The following is a 25,339-nucleotide window of genomic DNA, read 5'->3' on the forward strand; positions in this document are numbered from 1 at the left end:
ACAGTGTCTCTAAGGTTCGTTTATGTTTTTGTGTGTATCAGCAGTTTATTGATTTTTATGGCCAACTGTATTCCCTGGTGTGAATATACCACAGTTGATTTAGCCATTTGCCCAGCAGCAGACTTACAGGTTGTTTCCAGCCTACAGCTGTCATGAATATGTTTTAGAATATACTGTCCTCCAAAATAGAGTGTGCCAATTTCCCCTTCTCCTCTCTGAGTGGGAGCTGGGAAAGTGGCAGTGGAGGAGAAAATACATCCTGAGCACGTACCATTGACCCTCTGTGGTGGTGGCTTCTTTGGGAAGGGACTAGGCATTCTTGGTTCCTGGTGGCCTCCCCTGGCCTATTTTAAGCGTTTCTGTTGGGAAAAACCTCATGGAAACGCTTGTCTGCTCTGATGTACTCAAGGATCAGTGCATTTTACGGCATCCTTCTTAAGAAAACCCTCGGAAGAAATTCCTGTGGAGGCTCAGTAGCAGAAATAATTTCATTTCTCCTGAGCCATTGGTTTGTTCTTATTTTAAGGACACCGTGAATTGGCAACTGATCAAGTTACACACATGCGAGGTCCTTACATATCAAGTGCCGTTTGCTTTTGTATCAGCCTTACGAATCGCTCCATTTTGCGTGCTGGCCTCTGTGTAGTTTTCAGTCCTTGCTTTCCTGTTATACTTTATGAATACCTGGGAGCCACGTTTATGCTTTTCTGTCTCAGGTGGGGTGTAATGAATAAGTCACTTAACGCCATGACTCGGGGGCATCTTTGGCAGAGGAGCAGTTGCCCTGGTTCTGGGTGGTGTTGGAAGGGTTGTCTAGCAGAAGTGGGAGCCTTCCTGTGACCTCAGCCTCCTTGGCTGTTGATGAACTGGCCTCATACTGGCTTCAGACAAGCACGTAAAGCACCAGCAAACCCTCCAGCTGCCTCTGAAGCTGGCTGCCGTGTCATCCTTTGCCCCAGATTTTGTTGGCTCTGGCTCCACTTTGTCCCACCCGAGCCCTTCCCAGTGTCCCTTCTTACCCCGCTGCCTGTGTGCTTTCTTGGATGCTGCTGACCTTGTCGTGTCTGTCGTTTTCATTCTCTCTTGAGTTTTGCTCCCTCTCCCCTGGCCCTACAAGTCCTTGGCTGGGAGTAGAGTTAGTATCACCCCTGCCTTGGTCCCCTCTCTTCTCTGGCCCTGCCATATTCCCAGTTTCTTGTGTTGATGGACAGGAGCGCGTGCTGACCAGGAGGAGGGGGTAGGACCGGGGGCTGCGGCTCCTAAATGCAGCAGCTGTAGAAAGGAATGTGCTCCCCAAACCCACTCTCCCCCTGCCACACCCTGGGTGCTGTAAAGGAGCTGGGAGTGACAGCTGCAGAGCTTCCTGAATTAGGGGGCCTAAGTCACAGGGTCCCCCGCGGGGCCGCCTGTTTTAGCGGATAGCCTCAGGATCAGATTAAGGAGGAGGCAGGAAAGTGACTGGAAGAAGGCTGCAGGTGCTGCACACGTCTCCGAGATCAGCTCTCTCATTGCATCTCGCCCTGTGGCAGATAAAGAGGATGTTCCGAAAATCCCAAGAGAGAATTGATGAACATCTCCTGTTCTCCTATTGAGAGAAGAATGTATTGGTAGGGCTGGGCAGGCACTGAAGGTCAATGGGGGGCTGCTGGTTTGAGATCAGGGGAGAGGCATTCTCCATTCTCCAGGGAATCCTCGTGGTGCCTGTCCCTGGCCTTCAGCGGGAAGGTGGGGTGGCAGGTGTGGAGGTGACCTGGAGCACTCTGGCTGGTTCTGGGCCTCACGTCGTATTCAAAAGAGCGGAGCTAGCACTCTCTGGTAGTGAGTTCCCTGTACCTGGAGGTGTTCAGTCGGAGGCTGGATAGAGTTTTTTGTGGAGGGGATTCCTGTAATGGATGGGAATTTGGGTCCTTCTAAGGATAAATGGGAAAATATGGTGAAGGTTGCTTTCTGCACTGTGTTAGCACTGAGTATGGAGCAGATCCAGATGCAGAGGCCTGCCTGGTAGGGTCCGACCCCGTTTTCTCAGTCCCTCAAGGAACTGTTGAGGTACGGATCGACCTAGGAAAAAAATCAGTTGCCAAAGAGGGACCAAACTGCAGGGACTATGTGAGGCTGAGGACCCTTAGGCAGAGGCTCTGGCAGCTTCTATCCAAAGAACGAGCTGGGGAGAGGGCCAGGCCTTGCTCTGGGCAGACAGCGGCAGCCCCGGAGGGTGGGTGATGTGGGGTGAAGCCGGTGTGGAGCTCTTACAGGGCAAAGTGAGGTCTCTTTAAGAATTATGACCTGGTATGGGAACGCAAGCTGGTGCAGCTACTTTGGAAAACAGTGTGGAGGTTCCTCAAAAACCTAAAAATAGAACTACCCTATGACCTAGCAATTGCACTACTAGGCATTTATCCATGAGATACGGGTGTGCTGTTTCGAAGGGACACATGCACCCCCATGTTTATAGCAGCACTATCAACAATAGCCAAAGTATGGAAAGAGCCCAAATGTCCATCGATGGATGAATGGATAAAAAAGATATGGTATATTTATACAATGGAGTATTACTCGGCAATCAAAAAGAGTGGTATCTTGCCATTTCCAACTACGTGGACGGAACTGGAGGGTATTATGCTAAGTGAAATTAGAGAAAGACAAAAATCATATGACTTCACTCCTATGAGGACTTTAAGAGACAAAACAGATGAATATAAGGGAAGGGAAACAAAAATAATATCAAAACCGGGAGGGGGACAAAACAGAAGAGACTCATAAATATGGAGAACAAACAGAGGGTTACTGGAGGGGCTGTGGGAGGGGGGATGGGCTAAATGGGTAAGGGGCATCAAGGAATCTTCTCCTGAAATCACTGTTGCACTATATGCTAACTAATTTGGATATAAATTTTTAAAAATAAAAAATAAAATAATAAAAAAAAAGAATTATGACCTGGTAGGGGCACCTCGGTGGCTTAGTGGTTTAAGGGTCCACGGTCCGACTTTGGCTCAGGTCATGATCTCGCGGTTTGTGTTTCGTGGTTCGAGCTCTGCATTGAGCTCTGTGTTGATAGCTCAAAGTCTGGATCCAGCTTCGGATTCTGAGACTCTGTGTCTCCCCCTCTCTGCCCCTCCTCCACTTGCGCTCTGTCTCTGTCTGTCTCTCAAAAATAAACAAACATTAAAAAAGTTAAAAAAAAAAAAAAAAAGAATTATGACCTGGGAGTTGCTCTTCAATTGAGTCTACCCTCCTTTTTAATCTCTCACTTTCCAAACAGGGTGGCTTTTACTTTGATGTTTAAAAATTGTGGTTAAAATTTACCATTTTAATCCTTTTTGATTTTTAATTCAGTGGTATGAAGCACATTCACAGTGTGGTGCAACCATCACCACTGTTCTTCTCCAGAATGTTTTCATTATTCCAAATAGAAACTCTGTATCCATTAAACACTAACCCCCCCCCCACCCCCCCGGGCTCCCTTCCCTCCACCCCTGGCACCCACCATCTACTTTGACTTTTTTTTTCTTTAGTCTTTTTGACTTTTCTAGATGCCTCATATAAGTGCATTCATGCAATATCTATCTCTTATGAACTGACTTGTGTCCCCCCAAAATTCATGTTGAATTCCTAACTCCTAGTATCTCAGAATGTGACTGTACTTGGACACAGGGTCTTTACAGAGGTGATTATGGTAAAATGAGGTCACACGGGTGCGCCCTGATCCAAGGTGATTGGTGTCCATACAAGAAGAGGAGATTAGGACACAGATGACACAGACCAAGAGATGACCGTAGGAGGAGGACACAGTGAGGAGACGCAGTGGCTCCACAGAGCCAAGGAGAGAGGCCTCAGAAGAAATCACACCTGCCGGCACCTTGATCTTGGACTTCCAGCCTCCAGAACTACGAGAAATAAATTTCTGCTGTTTAAGCTGCCCGGTCTGCAGCGTTTTGTTATGATGGCCTCAGCAAACAAATACATTGCCCTTTTGTGACTGGCTTATTTCATTTAGCATTAGCATTTCGGACGCTCATCCGTGTTGTCGCATGTATTAGAATTTCATTTTTTTTATACATTTTTTTTAACCTTTATTTTTGAGACAGACAGAGACAGAGCATGAATGGGGGAGGGGCAGAGAGAGAGGGAGACACAGAATCGGAAGCAGGCTCCAGGCTCCGAGCCATCAGCCCAGAGCCCGACGCGGGGCTCGAACTCACGGACCGCGAGATCGTGACCTGAGCTGAAGTCGTGCCGCTTAACCGACTGAGCCACCCAGGCACCCCTAGAATTTCATTTTTTATGGCTGAAAAATATCCCACTGTAGGGATAGACCACATTTGGTTCATGTGTTCATCTGCTGATGGACGCTTGGGTTGTTTATTGTGCTGCTGTGAACATGTCTCTGCAAGGATCTGTTGGAGTCCAAATGGGGTGTCCTTAAATCACATGCAGTGAGCCCTTTATACAGTGTGCGGCTCACATTTTCCCTTCCAGCCTGGTCTGGAGTCTGGCCCTTCAGCCTGTGTCTCCCTGTTCTCCCCCACAACCCTCCACCGCCTTTCACCAACACACCAATTCCTCTCTTCCCCTGACGGCATTCACTTGGATCGATGGGAGAAGTTGTGGCTTTGTGAGTCAGGCACGTCTGGGTTCACATTCAGACCACTCCGCTCTTAGGAGGTGATGTTGAACAAGTTACTGCAGCAGTCTGAGCCTCAGCCTTCTCATTGTGGCATGGTGGTGGCACGCCCACTTCTCGTGACAGGTGAAGTGCCTGGCCCAGAGCAGGGGCATCATTGACTTTGACTTCCTTTTCTCTCTCAGGTCCCAGTACTGCCCCTTCCCTTCACGGTTGATGGAAGGCTCAGTGCTGGTGTGTTAGTCAGGGTTCTCCCAAGAAACAGAGCCAGTAGGATGTATGTGTATAGAGAGAGGTAGAGGGGACTGGAAGGTCGGAAATCCACAGGGATACCTGGTGGCTGGAAATTCTCGCAAGAGTGAATGTTGCAGTCTTGGATCAGAAAGCAGTCAGAGGCAGCATTCCTTACTGTTCCAGGGTGGGGAGCTGAGTCTTTTCTCTTAAGGCCTTCCACTGATTGGATGAGGCCCATCACATTATGGAGGGTGATCTGCTTGACTCAGAGACTACAGATTTTAATATTAAGTACATTTAAAAAATACCTGCACAGCAACATTCAGACTGATACTTTCCAACGAGGCACCATAACCTAGCCTAGTTAATGCATAAAATTGACCATTGCAGTTGGTACCTTGTCAGTTTTCTTTAGATTCGCCTAAAGATTCAGTGTAATCCCTATTAAAATCCAAGAAGGCCTCTAAATAGCAATTTGCAGGCTGATTGCAAAATTCACACAGACGTGTAAAGGAACTACAATAGCTAAAGCAACTTTTAAAAGATCTAAGTTGAGGGAGTCACACTACCGCATTTCATGACTGATTAGGAACCACAGTGGAAGGACAGACACGTAGATCGGCAGGACAGAATATAGTTCAGAAATGGCTTTAAACATACCGTCAACTGATTTTCAACATGAGGTGCGAAGGCAGTTGAGTGGGGGAAGGGTGGTCTCTTCCAGTGCTGCTGGGACCGCTGGATGTCCACATGTGAAAATCCTAACTTCAGTTTTTACCTGGCAACCTATTGAAGATTACACAAAGTGGATCACAGGTCTAAATGTAAAACCCAAAATTGTTACATTTCTAGGAGAAAACAGGAAAACATCTTGGGGACCTTGGGTTAGGCAAAGAGTTCTTTGAATTTGATGAAAATTAGGAATTTCTGCTTTTTGAAAGATACCTCAGTGCATGAAAAGACAAGATGCCAATGGAGACAATTCTTACAGATTACGTATCTGATGAAGGGCTTGTATTCAGCGTATGTATATAAAAAAAAAACCCATCAAAGCTCAATAGAAGAAAACAACCCGTCAAAAATAGTTGAAAGTTTTGAACAGGCACTGCACCAAAAACACGAAAGAAGTGGATCACAAAAACACACATGGAAATGTGCTTAATATCATCAGTCATGGGCGCCTGGGTGGCTCAGTCGGTTAAGCATCCCACTTCGGTTTAGGTTATGATCTCCCGGCTCGTGAGTTTGAGCCCCGCATCCGGCACTGTGCTGACAGCTCAGAGCCTGGAGCCTGCTTCAAATTCTGTGTCTCCCCCTCTTTCAGTCCCTCCCCAACTCACCCCTGCCTCTCCCTCTCGCTCTCAAAAAATAAACATTAAAATTTTTTTTTAAAATATCAGTCATTAGGAAAATGCAAATTGAAACCACAATAAGATATCACTTCACGCCTACAAGAATGACTAAAATGTGAAAGACTGACCCTACCCAGGATCAGCAAGGATGTGGAGGAACTGGTGGCAGAAATGTAAAATGGCACAGTCACCTTAGGAAAAAGTTAAATGGACCCCCCACCGTGTGATCCAGCCACTCCCCTTCTGGGTATTTACTGGAGAGAAACGAAAGTGAACGTTGGTAAGTGGGATTGTATACAGATGTTCCCGGCAGCTCGATCGGTAGTAGCACAAACTTGGAGACAACCCGGTGTCTGTCACGAGGAGAGTGGATAGCAGATTGTGGCCAGTCCATACAGTGAAGTACTGTCCGGAATACAAAGGAATGAACTATCGATACACAACTGCAACGTGAGCACATCTCAGAGTAAGCATGCTGAGTGAAAGAAGCCGGATAAAAAGCACATACGATGTGGTTCCATTTACATCCACAAATACAAACTAATGTATAGTGAAGAGAGCAGCTCAGGAGCTGCTGGGGAGGGGGCTGGAGGGGGGAGGCATGAGGAAAACTGGGCAGTGAGGAATCTGGTCACTATTTTGATTGTGGTGATACACAGATGTCAAAATGAATCAGATTTGAATAGCGTTCTGTGCTGCAGGTGGATTAGACCCCAGCGAAGCTGTGTTAAATGTAAAGCCCATAGAAGAATGGCCAGTTGACGTCAGTTCCTCTCCTCCGTGACCGACTGCCATCCTCACAGTGACACCCTCCCTCCAGCCTGACAAGCCAGTGTCTGTATTCCCTCAGCTTCAGAGAACTGGTTCTTAGGGGCTGTCATGTGCCATTAGGAAAACTGCATCAAACATCACATTGCAGACACGACAGAAGGTTCTGGAACCCCCATGTTACTGGAAATGGATCTCTGCTCACTGTCTTACATCATAGCACGGGACATGACTCCTAGCTTCCCCTTTGTCCTTCCGAGGCATCAGCATTCTGTGTTTTCCGGAAGCCTGAGAAGGTTAAGCTCCTAGCCATCTACCTCAAAGGTCAGACGTCACAGGTTTCCTTAAGCAGCTATTGTGGCTTCACCCTCCTGACCGACCTGTGGGGGCGGGGGGGGGGGGTGTGTGGGAACGGCTGAAATGTCTGTCAGTGGCTGTCAAATAGAATCTCTCTCACTTTGCCCTGTGGCTCCTTCATTCAGGAAACTGAGGCAGGTCAAGGTCAGTGACTTGGCCCAGACTTTAGATCAAGTTAGCACAGATGCTGAAAAGGCTCGGGTTCCTAAGCCCTAGACCTAACCCAAGGGATGCCCCACTTTTTCTCTACCACCCCTGCCCTGTGACCCATGTCACGTGACCCCAGGGCCGCTGGGGGGAGAGAATCCGGTCCGGGCTCTGCCTTCCGGGGCCTGACAGCAGGCACAGCAGTGGTGGAGCCAGCCTCTGCATGGCCTGTCAGGGTCTGCGCGGCTTCCCCATCACGTCCACCCAGTTGCCCTAGTGACTGTGTGACCCTTTCTCCCCCACCCGGCGCTGCCACCAGCCCTATAAATAGAGGCGAGGAGCAGCTGGGCTCTCTTGGCAGTCACCATGAGGGCGCTGGTCCTGCTCTGCTGCTTTGTGGCATCGCTCCTGCTCCCAGGACAAACAGGTATGACCCTTACCCCTGTCAGCCGGGCCAGATCACGACCCCCACGTGCCCTGAGGTCTTATGTTTACTGAAGGGGGGAGGGGAGAGAGGCTCAAGCGGTAGATGGTGAGGCCTCAGTGGTTCCTGGGGTTGATGGCAAACATGGACTCCTGGCATCGTCTCCATTCCTTTCTCCCTGGGGCCCAGGAGGAAATGGTACAGAGAACCTGAGAGACGTCGGGGGCTCCATGGGAGGCCAGAGAAAGTGGGAGCAGTGAACCGAGAGGTGCAGGCAGGCATGAGGCCTGAGCCAAGGGCTGGGAGCCAGAGGACGGGTCTGGCCAGTAGATGTTGGGGAAGAGGACCCCAAAAGTCAAGACTAGAGGACCCTTCTAGATGGGCGAAAAGAACCCGGTCTTGGAGCTGGAGGGGCCCCTGGAGGTCTGAGTTGGTTTGACCCTCCCCCCCCCGTGGGGATTGGGCAGGGGCTGGGTTTGCATGACTGAACACTGGGCACAGTGCACAGAGTTGGGGGTTGTCTGGGGAACAGCAGGGTAGAAAGGAGGTCGGTTGGGAACAGGTTGGAGATGGAGTTGGGGATCGGAGCCAGAGTTTGGGAGAGGAGCAGGACCCCCTGCAGGGTATCCCTGGCCTGGGCTGGGGGCTCCACTGGAAGGGGGCTGGGGCATGTGTGCACGGTCTCCCTTTGATATCTCAGCACTTTGTGTGGCAGAGGCGGTGGCTCAGGTTACAGTGTGGGGGTTATTTCTAGGCATGGAGGGGACACCAGATCATTTGTCACCTCTCTCTTCCCGAGACTTCTGCGGCTAGGTCTCGCTTGGTGGTGCTTTGGGGGTGATCTGGGGACCCCCAGGCATCTGGGTCTCCTGCTTTGTCTTTTCATGAGTGGCCGTCTTCATCTGCACCGGGGACCACAGGGCCAGAGCCCCAGCCGCTCGGGTCTTTGAGATTCTGTGTGTCGAGGTCCTCGACCCAGCCAGGAGGGCAGGTAGCAGGCAGGAGCAGAAGCTGTTCCCTCAGGGGGTTAGGGACCTAGGTGGGGGGATTCAGCCTTGTGAACGCCGCTGGCCCTGCCCTTGTCTGCCCTTGAGTTAATTTGGGCCTTGCAGCGCTGCTGTGGCTGGAGCGGTGAGGATTCCAAGCGGCTGTCAGGTGGCTAAGTATGGAAACAGCCGTGTAATTGGATCCTGAGCCCCAAGCCACTGCTGCCCTCTCCCCTTCACAGCCCCTGCCCTGCTCCGCCCAGCCCCAGCTGCCGCCTTGCTTCCACACAGCAGGCCCGGGGACTCTTAGCCTTTTAGGGACATCCTTCATCTTTCCTCCCAACAAGGGAACTGGACATCTGGAACGTTCCATAAGGCCTGCCTGGGGATCTTGCTGTGGGGGAAAGGAGGCAGGCAGGCATTTTGTGCGAAGATCCTGTCTGTGCATGTTCCTTCCTTCCTGGACTCTGCAGTGTGGCCCAGTCCTGGCTTCCAGGGAGGGGTTGTCCACCATGTGCAGGGTCCCCTTTCTCCCCACTCCTGCTCACCAATTGGGCTGTGGGCTCTTCTCCTGGGGGGGGGGGTGAATTTTATCACTCTACCAGCTGTAGATTACCGCAAAGGCAGCTGTCTCCTGTACCCGCTAGGAGGTTCCAGCCATAAGGGTGGCTTCTCCCTGCCCCCATGATGACAGTCCTTCCTACTGGTTGATTTCCCACTGGAATTGTGCCACGAAGTAAATGCCACCTTGCCCAAAGGCAGCAGCTTTGCTCCTGAACTTCCCACCCTATTACTGGACCCTCATTTCCATCCCGCTGCTGGCTGGATGGCAGGCTGACCTTCTGTCTAATCCAGCTTCCTGCTCCCCGGGGATGGAGGGGGCCTTACAGAGCTGTGCTTCCGTCTCTTGTCCCCATGTTGCCCCTGTGGTCCTCTGGACCGAGGCAGCCTCTTCTTGTTCCCTAGCAAGGGACCAAGTACCTCTCCTGATGCTAGGACACAGCCGGAACTGCCGTGGCCCCATCACCAGACACCTTGTAAGTGTCCACCCCCTGACCCAAGGCCTCTGGGCATTTTGACCATTGGGGTCCTCCTCTTTGTCTTGGGGACTTGGCCTGGTCACAGTCCTGCTCAAGGACAGGGGAAAGCAGCCTCGAGTATTGTTGAGGTAAGAGAGTGAAAGCTGGAGGAACCAGAGATGTGTACAAGGTCAGGCAGTGAATTAGGGACAGACAGTCTCACCCCTCCTCCAAGAGTGGGGTGGTGGGGGTGGCCAGCGCTGAGAGAGCATTTGGGTTCAAGCTGCTGGCGTCTGTTAGGCTGGGTTCGGGACTTCTTTGCTTCCTGCTGCCTGCATGATGCAGAGGTTGGGGTAGAAGGGGATTCTGAGTCCGTTCCTTCCTCCAGCCTAGCCCTGGTTTGGCCTGCTTGCGGCCTGCTCTGGCCTCCACCCTGCTGTCCCAATAATGAGAAGTTGGTGCATGCTGGGGCTGACCGACCCCTCTGTGAGAGATGAGGGTCTGTCAGGAACCCCTTTGTGGCCCCTCTTCACCCACCCTAGGCTGGCTATTTCCAGAAAGAGGCTGTGTTCGTGTTCCCTCAACAGGGCAGCCCAGCTGCTGCGATCTCCACCTTGGGGAGGGGTCATGAGCTCAGGGGTTTTGGGGAGAGGACAGAAGCCTTTGCAGTGCCCCCCGCAAGGTGTGATTCCTGGCTCGGTGCAGCCAGATGAGCCCACAGGGAGAAACTAGTCTGCCCCTTCCCACATCGAGTCTCCAGAGCACTCACTGGGATTTGCTAATGGATGTGCACGCTTTGCTTAGTGGCCTGTGGAACTAGAGTTTGGGAAATGCTGTTTTTGACCCTCGCCTGGGTGTGGCAATAAAAGTCAGAGAGCTGGTTCAAGGCAGGTCTGAGCTGGAGTTCAGGTGTCCTTGCTCCCCCGGAAGGGGGTCCAGATGAGGCCAGCTGCGTCCATCTGGCTGTTTGGTGCTCACTTAAGTGTGGTGGGCTGGGAAGGAGCCTAATCCCTACAGACACAGGAGGAAGATGGCTGTTGCTCTCTGACAGGGTCCCAGGGCCAAGGACAGGGTCTAGGTGCCGTGGCTCCTGGTCTGGGACGAGGGTACATCCGGGAGAGTGGGCAGGGGTGGGGTCTGCCACTGTGGGGTGCTGGGCTTAGCTCTCTCCAGGACACCTTCCCTGCTCCAAATCCCAATCCAGACCCACTCACAGCACAACCTTATGTTTAAATGCTGCCTGGGTGCAAAGCCTTTTCATTCCAACACCTCACCACATCTCACTGTGTACTAATCATCCCAGATTTATCAGGTACCTCCTGTTGTTTAGGTCTGGTACTGGGGGAGTTCACATGGGCGTTTCGCCCTTGGCATGCTTACAGTCCGGTACAGGAGATAGGGTGTCTTCTGCCTTGTGGCCACACACACACGCGCACACACATGCGCGTGCGTGGGCCACACGTGAGTGTCATGAGGGAAGCACAGGTAAAGTGAGGTAGGGTGGAAGTGCCTGGGGAGATCGGTTTCAACTGAGTGGGTCAGGAACTGTTTACAGATGAGGGAATGTTTGAGATGGGCCTGGAAGAAAGTAGCATCGAGATGTGGAGTGACGGAAGGAAGAAGATTCTACTTTAAGGGAGCAGGATAAACAAACTCATGCTGTCAGGAGAGGTCGGGGCTCTGGGGAGAACTGGGCGAGGATAAGGGCAGGCAGAGCAAAGTGGGGGTCACGGGGAAGGTCCTTGGAAGGCTGGATTGGGCCTCTGAAGGGCCACGTGTGGTCGGCTGATGAGGAGGGCTTTGCTCTGTGGATGGTGGGTAACCTTTGAGGGCTTTGGAAGCATCCGTCCAGCAGGTGTTTGGAGGGAGGGGGAGGACGAGGGAGGCTGACTAGAGGACCTTGTCAGAAATGCCAGTTGGAGTGGGTGTGAGCTCCGCAAGGCAGTTTGGGGGGTGGGCGGAGAGGAGGGCCAGACCCAGCAGGTAGCTGCGGTGAAGTCCACTGGACCCCAGCGAGCCAGGGCCAGAAGGAGGCCTTGAGGGTCTCGTGTGGGTCACTGGAGGTGTGATCTTGCCAGAAGAATGAATGAATGAGTGAGTGAATGAATGACCAGGAACATTAAAGAACAGATTTTAAAGGCTCAGTTTGGGTCATTATGAATTTGAGGTGCCAGGGAGACATCTGGGTGGAGATCCTGGATGTTGGAGGATGGAAAGTCAGGTCTGGAGGTCCGGACATGAGATTCATTTGGGTGAAGATGAGGCTGTTGCAGAGAGAGGAAAAGAAAAGATACAGGGATGGTCGTTGGGCAGTGCCACATTTGGGCAGTGAGCGGATTTCAGGAAAAGGGGAAGAGACCTGGGAAGAGGCAGTGACCTGGATGGAAGCCAAGGGAAGGGAACATTCTGTGGTTTTTGTTTTTTGTCTTTTTAAATTTTTTAACATTCATTTTTGAGAGACAGAGACAGAGCACAAGCAAGGGTGGGGCAGAGTGAGAGGGAGGCACAGAATCCGAAGCAGGCTCCAGGCTCTGAGCTGGCAGCACAGAGCGTGATGCGGGGCTCGAACCCACGAACTGTTAGATCATGACCTGAGCAGAAGTTGGATGCTCAACCGACCGAACCACCCAGGCACCCTGGGAAGGGCGCATTCTAGAAAGGCGGTCGGAGGGACGAAATGCCAAAGAGATGCCGGGGAAGATGAGGCGTTAGCTTTGATACCCTGAGGTCACAGGCAGAGCACGAGGGCCTTACGTGCATCTAGCGAAGGCGCAGAGGCAACACATTTGGACAGTGGGCTCAGGAGGGATAGAGACGTGAGAGTAAGTGGGCAGGGGGTTTGTGGATGTAGCAAATTTCCTTTTCAACACTAGGAAGACGAAGTGTGTTTATGGGCCAATGGCAAGGGTCCTAGGAGAGACAAGGACTGACAGACACAAGGTGGCGAGGAAGTGACCAAGATGCCAGACGTGCAGGAAGGGTGGGATAGGTCTTAGGAGACACGCCATAGCACTGTGGAGACCTCAGAGGGACACTGCACATTCCAGGCAAACTCAGGAGCCAGCCAGGGAGCTAATATAGGGTGTAGGGATCCTGGCCTACACTACGATTGCCATGGAGGGCCTGGAGGGTCACCGGGTCGGGGGAAGGAACCAGACAGATGTTCCAAGAACCCATGAGGTGGAAAGGGAGGCCGGTTGCCCCAAGTTGCATGGTATGGAACAGCAGGGCCGAGGCCAGAGCCTGGTCCGTGGTGCTGCAGGAACACCCACCAGGCAGAGCCCGGAGACGAAATCAGTGACCCAACCTTTTTGTGTCAGTGAAAGTTGGTGAACGAGCCCCCTCAAGCCAGATGCTGTGGAGAATAGGGCAGAGTCTGATCCCAAGCTCCACCATGTAAGGTGTACGTTCAGCAAATGTCCCCTGGGCCTGCAATGGGACAAGCTCTGTATTTGGACTCCATCAGGATCTGTGACTTAGCGGGAGCTGGCTGGGAGGCACGCGGTGAGTTCCTCGGATGTCGGCCTCGGTTCTCATTCTTCTTGTGGAACAGAGACAGTCCCAGGCTCAGGTTTCCTCTGGGGTTTTTTCCTGGCTGGGAGGACTTGGCCGTGCCCATTGGCGGGACTCATTTTGGGATCGGGGAAGTCCTGTCCCGTTTGGTTTCAGCCCCATCCTCCTGCAGCCCTGAAGGTGGTTTTGTTCAGAGTCAAGGTCCCAGGCAGAGACATGCCTGCACTTGTCAGTTCCCTATCCTCCCTCACAGAGGGCTCCACGGCCGCCTTTCCTGAGCTGCCTGGTCTTAGGGTGGGGGGCTTGGGCTGCAGAAGCAGTCCCTGCTGTTAGGACGTCAGCCGTTCACACCCTCCTAGCCAGGGCCTGCAGCAGCCAGCTGTACAGAGAGCAGGCCACCCTTCCCAGCCGCTCTGGGGTGGGTGTGCCCAGGGGCCTGATCCCGAAGAATCACCACCATGAGACTGTGGTTCCGGCAGCCAGCTCCTGCCTGGCACCACCCCAGAGGCCTATCTTCCCTGGGACTACCTCATCAGAACCACACGAAAACATAGTCTCCATGGCTCTGTCCGCTCCGAATCCTGGTCCCCAGAAGGATTTCGAGTAGAACGCTGGCTTAGCTGGGGCGGGCTCCCTGGCTTCACTGCAAGAATGTTATGCAGTGAGAAAAGGCTTTTCTTCTTCGACACTTTGGGGGACCCTCCCCCCAGGGGTCCTTGTCCTTCACCACCTTGGCGGGACCCTCTTGTCCTCTGTCACTCAGAGCGCTAAAGGGCAAAGAGCAGGTGTGGGTTGTGTGGCCAGCTCTGGGGAGGAGAAGGGCCCGGCGCAGAGTCAGAAAGGGGAGACGGGCCTTCCCTGGGGAGCCCGCCCTGTGTTGGGAACAGAATGGATTCATGAGTAGGGGCGAGGAGCAGTGTATGGTCAGCAAGTGATGTAAGAATGCAACTGCCTTATAATCTGGGTACTTGCCCAGAGAATACAAAGTGTGCGAATTCAAAGGGATACGTGCACCCCTGTGTTTATAGCAGCACTGTTAATACGATAGCCAAATTATGGCAGCAGCCCGAGTGTCCCTTGATAGATGGATAAAGACGATGTGGTACACACACACACACACACACACACACACACACACACACACACAGTGGAATGTCAGTCATAAAAAAGAATGAAATGTTGCCATTTGCAACCACACAGATGGATCTAGAGAGTATAACGCTAAGCGAAACAAGTCAGAGAAAGACAAATACCATGTGATCTCGCTCATATATGGAATTTAAGAAACAAAACAAACAAGCAAAGGGAAAAAATAGAGACAAAGCAAGAAACACACTCTTCACTACAGAGAAAACACTGATGGACACTAGAGGCAGGGGATAAGGGGATGGGGGAAATACAGGGTGGGGATTAAACCGTGCGGTTGTGATGGGCACCGGGTGTTGTATGAATCACTCTCTTCTGCACCTGAATCTAATATTTACACTGTCTGTTCATTAACTGGAATTAAAATTAAAAAGTTAAAACAAAACAGAAAACAGAGGCGCCTGGGTGGCTTAGTTGGTTAAGTGTCCAACTCTTAGTTTCTGCTCAGGTCGTGATCTCATGGTTCATGGATTTGAGACTCAAGTCGGCTCCAAGCTGCCAGTCAGGAGCCTGCTTAGGATTAGCGCTCTCTCTCTCTCTTTCTCTCTCTCTCTCTCTCTCTCTCTCTCTCCCCCTCTCCCCCCACCCCTCCCCCACTCTCTCTTACCTTCTCATTCTTTGTCTCTTTTGAAATAAACGAACATAAAAAAGACAAGCGAGATATGAGGTGCAACACAGATCTGGACACGGCGGCAACCGAGAGGGGGCAGGACTGGAGAGAGGCAGGAAAGGGGGTGATGATGGGGACCCCTCTCTGAAAAACCAACTTTCTGGCCCCAACGCCAGGCTGTGTTCACCATGAGGTCCTGGTCAGCCACACTGCTCGGACAGGAACAGGCTGTCTCTGCCCCAGGAGCTGACTTCTATTTGGGGAGATGACACACACTGAGAGAAAATGTAACTAACACCCGGGCAGCTCTAGTTGGGAGTTCAGAAGAGGGCTGGAAGGTCGGCCTCACGGAGGGGCAGGGTTTCAGCTGCACTGGGAGGAAGGGGGACAGTCGCTGGACTGTCAGCTCCGAGAGGGCACGGGCTTCGTGTTTGGTTAATTTGCTCACCTCTGAGTCACCAGTGCCTAGCCTGGCGCTTGGTTCACAGAAAGCCCTTAATGTCTGATGAATGAGGGGGTGGTTTGTGCAGGCAGAGGAGGAAGAGCATCTGGAGGTGGTGATCAGAACCAGGAATGGAGGCGCTGGGGGCATTGTACTGGGAGGGGTAGCGATGAGCCCAGCTCTGGCTCGGGTGTGGGGCTCCTGTTGGTGGGGTCAGACCCCCCTGATGGGCGAAAGGCCTGGAACACTGAGCCAGGTGGCTCTCCCTGGGCCCTTGGCATACTGCAGCCCCTCTCCTTCTCCTTCTCAGATATTTTTGGATCCTTCTAGAGCAGGGACTGCATTCTGAGCTCAAACAGGTGCAGGCAAAGTCTGGCCTGGAGTTCTGAGCCCGCAGGAAGTGGGTTGTGTTGGGAGCTCAGGCCAGGGGAGAGCCCTGGGGTTTGGGAGCCCCCTCCCCCCCCCCGCCTTTCCACCAGCTCACCGCCAAAACTGCGGCCCCTGGTCCTCCTCCAAGTGGCCATTTGGTTAGGATTTGGCCAGCCCAGTTGTTTCCCATACAAGTTTCCCTAGGTGGCAATAGTTAAAGACTTGACAAAGCCATTGCCTTGAAAATGACCTCTCTGTCCTATGGTTCCCCAACTGCCTGTTCTGTGCACCTGCACCTTCCAGAGAGGCTTCTGGCCACTTCATTGGTCCTTTTTTTTTTTGCCCTCCCACCCCCGCCCCTGTGTTCCCTCCTACCCTTTATTTCAAGTGTCAGATAGTAGAAGATCGCTTATTTCTCTAGCTTACCTCAGGGGGTCGGGACACCAGGAAGGGGTCTGGAAAAATTGGAGAAGGGTCACAGCACTTGCTGTGGCCTGGGGAGCCCCTCCTGGCCTCAGGAATGAGCCTGGGTACAGGCTGTGAGGGGAGTAGAAGCCCAGTGGCAAATCTACCTTTCTCCTGTCTTCTGCCTCAGTTTCCCTCCTGAATTGGTAGTTAGACCAGCAGTCTCTTCACCGGGAGCCCTATCACCTGAGGCTGCCCGCATTGGGAGCAGAGCAGCCTGCCTGGGGTGGGACACACAGCGACCATAGGGCCGAGCAAACACTGGCTTTGTCACAAATTTGCCACCAAGCCCCTTACCATTTTGCACCTGTTTGTTGCCCATAAAACAAGATAATTATACTTGCCCTATTTACAGCATGGTGTTGTGATGTGACTAAAATTAAAAAAAGGCTATCAGATGCTTAAAATGTTTTTTTGATATTAGATACTTTTTAAGGTTAAAAGGACTGTGACAGTAATTACAGGCTATCGCTGCTGTCCCTGGTCCTCTGGTTTGACACCTGCCACCGGTCTCCTCAAATATCACGAAACATGAACAATGAAGGGAATCTGTCAGCATCTCTGCCCCTTCTCAGGGCTGTTAACATCCTTTGGATTCTCTGTCCTCAAAGAGCTTACAAACCAGGCTGTGGGGGGAGGCAGCCCCCACTCATGACCGGCTGAGGGAACCGTATAAGGCACATGTCACAGGGTCTAAAAATAAGTAGCCTGAGTGTGCAGAGAAGGGGAGTGGGTGGGAGAGGGCCGTGGGGCTGGTGAGAGCACCACCGCTTAGTGTGAGGGGGGTCAGGAAGACCTCGTGGGGCCAGGCCTCAGCGCTGTTCCTGTGTTCCCCTCCTGGGGCCATCGGAACCAGTGACCGTAAACCTCATGCCTTCCAACAACAGAAACTTAACCTCTCGCAGTCTGGAGGCCAGAAGTCAGAAATCAAGATGCTGGCAGGCTTCACAGGAGGATCCTTCCTGCCTCTTCCAGCTTCTGGTGGATCCTTGGCCTTCCTTGGCTTGTAGACGCGTCTCCGATCTCTGCCTCTGTCCTCACGTGGCCCCTCCTCTGTGAGTCTCTGTGTGTCCTCTGCTTTTTTTCTAAGGACATCAGTCATCGGCCTTAAGGCCCACCCTAATGCAGTATGGCCACCGCTTAACTACTTATATCTGTACAGGCCTTATTTCCAAATAACGTCACATTCTGAGGTTCTGGAGGGATGGGAATTTGGGGGTGGAGGGCACCCTTCAACCCCTCAGGCTCCATAGCCTTGGACCCAACGGCTGAGTGGTTGCTGGCTCTGAACATACAGTTCCCGTCTCTCTCCTGGGTGGTAGCCCTCTACTGGGCACAGATGGCACCTGTTTCCTTCGTCCTCTCTCTGGCCCCACCGCCCACGCTATTGCCGTAGTAGCTAATTTGGAGCTCTGCTGACACACCCAGTACAAACGTGTTGAACGAATGGACCGACAGCTGGCTGGGGGCAGGCGATCCCAGGAGGCCACCTAGCCTTGTGCTGGTGCTGGGGAGGATGGCGGGGGGCATGTTCCAGCTCCTTGTTGGGTGTGCTCAGGTATGGATCGAGATAGAGTGGGCCTGTCCTGGGGACAGGAGGCTCTGTTTCTGGGCTGGTGTGTGGTGGAGAAGAGTCGCAGGCCAAGAACCCAGAGACTGAGGCCCAGCAGCGTTAGGCCTAGCTCTCCCTCTCCGGGTGGGTGCCCGGCCCCTTGGAGTCTCCCACCCCGAGTGCAGCAGGAGAGTAAGCGGGGCATGGAGTCACCTCCTAACATTCTGCAGGAGGTCCTTGGAGAGCCAACTTCCAGATGAAGGTTTGCATCCTGCCATCTCTGCCTTTCTGCCCCCTCCTTGCCAGCAGCAGGAACGCCCAGCTGTAAGGATGGGCATGTGGGTGTCCTCGTGGCAGACTTAGGGGTCCCTGACCCCGAGTCTGGGGTGTCAGGGCAGCTCTGGAAACTGGTGGCTGTGGCTCTACTGCCCTGTCTCTGCTTCGTCCTGGTTCTGGAGGAGAGCAGGGTTGGGGACAGGTCTCCACTGTCTGCTAGCCTTTCTAGAAAAGCTGACCGCACTTACCCTGGCATTCCTTGCTCTCCTCTGTCTGGCTTGTCCCTCCAGTTAGATGCTGTGTGCTTAAGGGAGGGTCTTAAATTCAGGAATGAAGTTCATGGTTATCACAGTAACCTTTTGAGCTGATAAGGCAACTACTCCTAGGACCCTTTGATCACAAAAAGACAGAAAAAAAGAAAAAGAAAAAAATAGGCCTGGGCTGCTTAAATGACTTGACCCATGGGTACTTCTGTGGTTATGAATCCCAGTCTCAAATCTCCTCTCTTCTGGAACTCTCTGCCACTGAGTTGAGGGAAGGCCTTATATTTTGCTACCATCATCCATCCATCCACCCATCCATCCATCATCCACCTGTCCATCCATCTATCCATCCATCCATCCAAAGTCTGTTCAAGGTACTGGGAAACAAAATCTCTGACGAGGAAACCAAATAAGTAAGTTATTTAGTTTATTGGACAATTATAGGTGCAGTGGAGAAAAAGGTTAGGTTGGGGAGAGGGGAAGGCTAGTTGGGAGACAGTGTCACCAGGGTGGTAGGAGAAGGCCTTGCAGAAATAGTGACAAGGAGCTAAGATGTAGGGGAGGAGAGTGGAGAGCTGGGCAGCTGTGTGGGGAGGGCATTCCCAGCAGAGAGCACGGAGGCCCGGTGCGCTTGCTCATAGAAAGCAAGCCTGTGTGGAGGAGGGGGCCGCCAGAGCATGTGCAGAGAGGGAGCACGTGTGGGGAACAGAGGGCCTGGCGCTCCTCCCTGAGCAGTTTCACAACCCAGGTGAGAGATGTCAAGCTAGGGGTGGGAGAAATGGTTAGGCCGAGGATAGATTTGGAAGGTAGACAACAGGTTTTTTTAAAAAAAGATAGCTTTATTGACACATAATTCAAATACATATAATGTGTCCATTTAAAGTGTGCAACTCAGTAGTTTTTAGTGTTTTCACAGATATGTGCAACCATATCTCGAGCAGGGAAGGAGCAGAGAGAGAGGGAGCCACAGAATTTGAAGCAGTTTCCAGGGTCTGAGCTATCAGCACAGAGCCGGATGCAGGGCTCGAACTCACAAGCTGTGAGATTATGACCTGAGCCAACGTCAGATGCTTAACCTACTGAGCCACCCAGGCGCCCCAATGTTTATTTTTGAGAGAGAGAGATACACAGAGTACGAGCAGGGAGGTGCAGAGAGAGAGGGAGGCACAGAATCTGAAGTGGGCTCCAGACCCCGAGCTGTCAGCACAGAGCCAGACGTGGGGCTCAAACTCCTAGGCCGAGAGATCATGACCTGAGCTGAAGTCGGCCGCTTAACCGACTAAGCCACCCAGGCGCCCCTTTTCCGTTTTATTATTGATGAAACAAGCACAGAGGAGTTGAGACAGAGGCTCACGTTTCCGCTGCTGATTAGGAGAGCAAATTTGGCCCCTAACTCTGTCCTTCTCTCTTTCTCTTCCTCCCTGAGGGTCCCAGGGGTCCCAGGGCTGCTCCCTGAGCTGGGCAGCTGTTTTCAACCACCAGGCTTCCATTCCTCAGGCAGGTTCTGTGAGAGCCTCCCATCACCAGCCACATCTGCTTCTTTGTGCTCTTCTCCTGGGAATATCCCCTGGCAGGGTAGCAAGGCCAGCTAGACCCCAGACCCGTAATGTCCCCACAGCTGATAAGCACCAGCCTTGCAACAACCCCCGCCCCCCTCGCTGAGTGCAATTCAGTGGCTTTGAGGAATGGTCCAGGAATGGAACTTTTTAAAAAATTTTTATATGTTTTATTCATTTTTGAGAGACAGAGACAGAGCACAAGCTGGAGTGTGGCCGAGAGAGAGGGAGACACAGAATCAGAAGCAGGCTCCAGGCTGTCAGCACAGAGCCCAACGCAGGGCTCGAACCCATGAACCTCGAGATCGTGACCTGAGCCCTAGCCGGACGTTTAACCGACTGAGCCACCCAGGCACCCAGAATGGAACTTCTAACTAAGCTCTTCTCTCATCCTTTTTGCAAATGGCCTTGAGCCACGCCTTGAGAAGGGCTGACCCGGGAAAGAGGCTCACTACTCTCTGGTGCTCTCAGGGCATCCAACAGACATTTGCTGTGCTGCCAGGCCCCGTGCTGGACCCCTGTGATCCCACTGGGGAAACACTGCAGGCCTTGGTCTCAGGGGACTTCTCTTCCATGGGGACACGAGTTAAAGGCTGCCACAGGGAGTGCAATGGGAACACAGAGCAGAAGCGTCTCAGTACTGGGAGGCCCCAGGAGGCCTCCCGGGGATGGGCTTCAAAGCTGAAGTCTGATGTGTGAGCTGGAATTAGCCAGGTCCAGGCAGTGGGGAGTGGGCGACAGTGAGTCTGGCAGGGAGGATACCGGTTGGAAATGCACGAGGGCTGAATGCGGTTTCTTAGAGAATTCTGCAGGTGTTCATTGTTTGAGTCCTGGAGCTCATGGCTTTCTTAGGCACTGTGGGGACACGAAGAGGCTTTGGGACCACAGGTGCACCAGCCAGAGTCAATGACAGCCTAGGAGGGAAGATTGGACACACGCACCCCTGCCCCCCCCGAAGGTCACAGCCACATGGGACAGGGTTGCATCACGTGGCTCAGTATAGACAGTCATGGACACTGAGTCAGCTGAGGTCAGTGAGGGGACCAACCAGGTGGCTTGGAGAGGTGAGAACTGGAAGACGTCATAGAGGCATCGGGACCTGGCAAGAGGGAACAGGTGAGGCCGGACCTGCTGAGAAGCAGGTAGTGGTGTGACCTCTTATGGGTTGGTTCTCACAACCCATGCCTCCCGTGCCTCCAAATGTGGCCTTATTTGGAAATCGGTTCCTTGCAGATGTGGTTAGTTAGCCTGACTGGGTGCCCTTTGAAGTGGAGGAGGAGAGATGCAGAATAGAGACACAGGGAGAAGGCCGTGGGCCACGGAGGTAGACATGGGAGACACACGTGGATAGGCCAGGGACTGCCGGGAACCAGCAGAAGCGGAAGAGGCAGGAAGGAGCCTCCCTGAGCACCTTTGGTAGGAGCACGGCCCTGCGGACACCCTGAGTTTGGACTTCTGGCCTCCAGAATGGAGAGATAATAATACACTTACGTCTCTCTCTTCCCCTCCCTCCCTTCCTCCCTTCCTTCTTTCCTTCCAGTGTTTTATTAGTTTCAGGTGTACAACATAGTGATTTGAAAGGCTTCCCTGACCAGGAATTGAAACATTCCTGCTGCTTTAAGCTGCCCAGGTTGTGGTGCTTTGTTATAGCAGCTATGGGAAACGATACCAGAGCAGGCTCAGGCTTTGGGGCGGGGGGGGTGGGGGGGGGGTTGCTTATTGTGTGTGGCCGGCCGGCAGGCAGGCCACTGGCTGGAGCTCCTAGATGTGGCCTGGCAGAGGCTGCGTGGGGCCCTTGGTGTTGATCAGGAAGGGTCATCCCGGGGACAGTGAGTGCGGAATGTTCGCTTGCTCTTGCCCCGCCCTCCGGCCTGCCCTTGGCTTTAACCTTCCTCTCCCCAGGGGAGCCCCGTGGGAACCAGAAGAGTGCTCACCCTGACCTGCCTGGTCACCAGGCTGCTGAAGGAAAAGAAAGGTCTGGGTAGCAAGAGCCTCATTTGCTCTCAGTGTTTGAAGAGACAAGAACCCAGACCCTTGGCGACACTAACTCCAGCAAGAAGCTTCCTTGGGGGTTTAACTGCCTAAAAGGATTTCTCCCTAGGGGTGGGGATTTCCAGAGAGGGGGGCCCTTTGGGAGGGAGAGAGCCACCTCTCACCGGGAGAATGTGGCCCACGTGTCTGAGGGTCAGTGGGCTAGGACACTTGGGGATACAAACCGGCAAGCCTGCTCCCAGGGGAGACATAGGATTTCTAGAACATCCTACCATAGATCGGCCTGGATATTCTTTCCCTGTGGCATTCCAAGCTCTGAAGTCCTAACTGAGGGTAATGGATGGGTTTGCTCTAGAGGCTTTGGGAGTTTGTACCGTTCATGGAGCGGGGAGAAGTCTTCTTCCTTTTCCCTTGTGACCCAGACTCTGGAAGCCTCTTCTCGTTGGGGTTGTTTGGCCTCTGCAGTCCTGAACTCAGAAACTAAGAGTTGATCTCATGTAACTTTCGTGGAACCAGCTGACCTTTGTCCCCCGATGACGGGGACAGTGAATCCCTCCCTGCATCCCCTACCCCCACCCTACCATGATACCAGAGCACCCAGAGTGATGGGAAACACAGGGCTGGGCTGGGTGCAGATGGCCTCGAGGAGCTTGAACCTTACCCCAGTCCTTCCCAAGGTCTCCATCGAGATCTGTGCTCTGGGACCCAGCCTGACGTCAGAGTCCTCAGCTGGTACTCACTGGGAGGCCATGCCTTATAGGAGCAATGAGGGGGAATGAATGAGCGATCCCAGGAATGCTGGGTCTCAGGGCAAGGGCAAGACGTGGGCATAATGCATTAGAAACGTCAAGGAGAGAAGAAAGTCGTAGCTGGGTGGAACCCCATGTGAAAGACCAGGGCGAGGGCTACAGAGACCTTGGTTTAAGTCCAGCTTTTGCTCATTATGCGGCTTCCAGCTGGCTCTTTTAGCTCTCTGTGCCTCAGTCACCTCTGCTGTGAAATGGATGGATTGGGCTAGTTAATTTCCAAGGTTTCTTCAGCACTACAAATCTCTAACGTGAAAATAATCAAAACAAGAATGAGGTTTGGCGCCACCAATGTAAGGACCCAGGAGTGGAGCACATGTGCTGTGAACTTGGTAAAGTCCTCTGGGAGAGAAGCTGGAGAGATCTGGCATCTTGTCTGGATAGCGGTTTTGCGGGAAGGGTCTATGGGCCGGAGTATGCAGGGCAACTCACGGGGCACAATATTCGTTATTGCTGCTCTAGCCTCTGCCCTTGGTTTCACCTTCCTCCATAACCTTCCCTGAGCAGACTTGGGGGGAAACAGCTTCTCGGTCTTCTGGAGGTAAGATCTGCTCAGGACACCTCACCGCCAAGCAGGTGTGGGGCAGGCCTGGCTCTGTCATTGGGGCCGCCTGTGGTCGTGCAGACCCTTCAAAGCTGTGAAAACATTAGCTCTGATTTCAGCCGAGCGGGACAAGCTGAGTGCCATTCTCTCTCTCTGTCTCTGTGGTGCAGTCAAAGCTACTTTCTCAAGGCCTGAGTCATTCCTAAAGGGCTTACCGCCCTGTGCTCGCTTATTCCAAGGACGACGAGGGCGGTCTGTCACGGTGGTGGCCTCTCTGGTTGTGTTGCCGCTTCTGAGAAGGAAGGGCCCTTAGTTGCTCCTCCTGCAGGCAGCGCCTCTCACCCGTCCTCACACACAGCACACAGAGTGGGCTTCGGCACCCCCTGAGCGTGCATTTGTGCTGGGGGTGACGTGTGGGGTCACTCCTTCAGTGGTGGGGCAAAGGGATCTGGGAGGCAGGGGAGACAGAGGAAGCAATGCATTCCTTCGGAAGTTTCTGGGTGAGGGGCGCCAGGGTGGCTCAGTCAGTTAAGTGTCTGACTTCGGCTCAGGTCATGATCTTATAGTTCACGAGTTTGGGCTCCGCGTCGGGCTCTGTGCTGACAGCTCAGCCTGCTTCAGATTCTGTGTCTCCCTCTCTCTCTCTGCCCCTCCCTCCCTCCCACTCTGTCTCTCTCTCTCAAAAATAAATAAACATTAGAAAAAAGAAAGAAGTTTCTGGGTGAGTCAGGGCTGACTGGAAGTGGAGGTCGGTCATCACAGGAGTCAACGTGGGGCTCAGCAGGGCGAGATCTGGACTCCAGGAGTGTTGACAGCTGAGGCCCATTCCTGTCCCCGGGCCAGCTGGAACCTTATGGAAAGAGTCAGGCTACCCCCAGCACGCCCACAACTCCTTGTCCAGGCTGCTTCTGGCCGCATAAAGGGGATAAAGAGCCCCGGGCAGAAAGACCACTGACCTACCCCCCACCCCCCCCCCACCGAAACAGCGGGTAGGAAGGATTAGAGTGAAGGTGAGCCAGCTTGGCTCCTGTCCAAAGCTTGTTCTGTTTTGGCCCACTCAGCGAACTTGGGATTTGGCCCGGCATCTTTGTTCTTCTAGGAAATGAGCATTATTATCTCTAACATTGTAGAATGCTTTTAAACGTTATCTGATGCTTAAAATACTTTGAAAGGGTTGGCAAAGGAGGTATTATTACCTGCATTTTATGGACCAGTGGAGTTGGTGCGGGGGCGGGGGGGGGAGGTGTTGAGGAGCAAGGTCACACTGCTGGTTAGTGAGACACTGTAGAGCTGTCCTGACTTCTGACCACATCCAGAAGCCAGTCTGGCTCTGGGTCTCGTGGCAAAGGGAAGCCCCGAGATGTGGTTCGGGTCCAGGCGGGGAAGGCATCACGTCCATTTTCCAAGCTTGAGAATTAAGCAGACTTCCCCTCACTTCCCCCCCGCCTTGGGGTTGACGTGGGTCTGATGTCATTGTTACCCCCACATCCAAGCCTCTGGTGGTTCTGATCTGATCTCAAGGCATCCGTCTGACTGTGACCTCGGGGAGCCACATTGCTTTGGCTCTTAGCGGGTGTCTCCATGCCTGGTGACCAGAAGCCCAGCCGTAGCCCTCCCAGAGGCCAGCCTCTGGATTGCAGGGGGATTCCATGTCATTGGGTGGGGAGGTGGGGGGTGGAGGAAGCCAGCCACCTGTCTCAGGATCCAGCCTCCATCTCTCCCTCCTTCCTTCCCTCTCCTGCCCAGCTCAGTCCCTCTGAATGGAGGGAGTATAGTCCAGTGACTCCTACAAGGATTTCTATTCATTTCAGGAAGGGCTGATCTCTGGGAAAACTGGATTTTCCACAGGGTATCCTGTTGGTAATTAAGTCACACTGAGGGTTAGGACTTTGATGGT

General features: G+C 52.9%; 1 protein-coding gene across 1 annotated transcript in view; it reads left to right on the plus strand.

Annotated features, from left to right (window-relative positions):
• Positions 1 to 6,294: 6,294 nt before the first annotated feature.
• The window catches only part of SRL (sarcalumenin), a 38,361-nt gene continuing 19,316 nt past the window's right edge, over positions 6,295 to 25,339 (plus strand). The window contains 3 exon segments of the mRNA XM_042921362.1: positions 6,295 to 6,673; positions 6,909 to 7,299; positions 7,799 to 7,906. Of these exon segments, the coding sequence (XP_042777296.1) occupies positions 7,846 to 7,906 (61 nt within the window). The 5' untranslated portion in view covers positions 6,295 to 6,673; positions 6,909 to 7,299; positions 7,799 to 7,845.

This window comes from Panthera leo, chromosome E3 (assembly GCF_018350215.1).
Source record: "Panthera leo isolate Ple1 chromosome E3, P.leo_Ple1_pat1.1, whole genome shotgun sequence".
NCBI lineage: Eukaryota > Metazoa > Chordata > Mammalia > Carnivora > Felidae > Panthera > Panthera leo.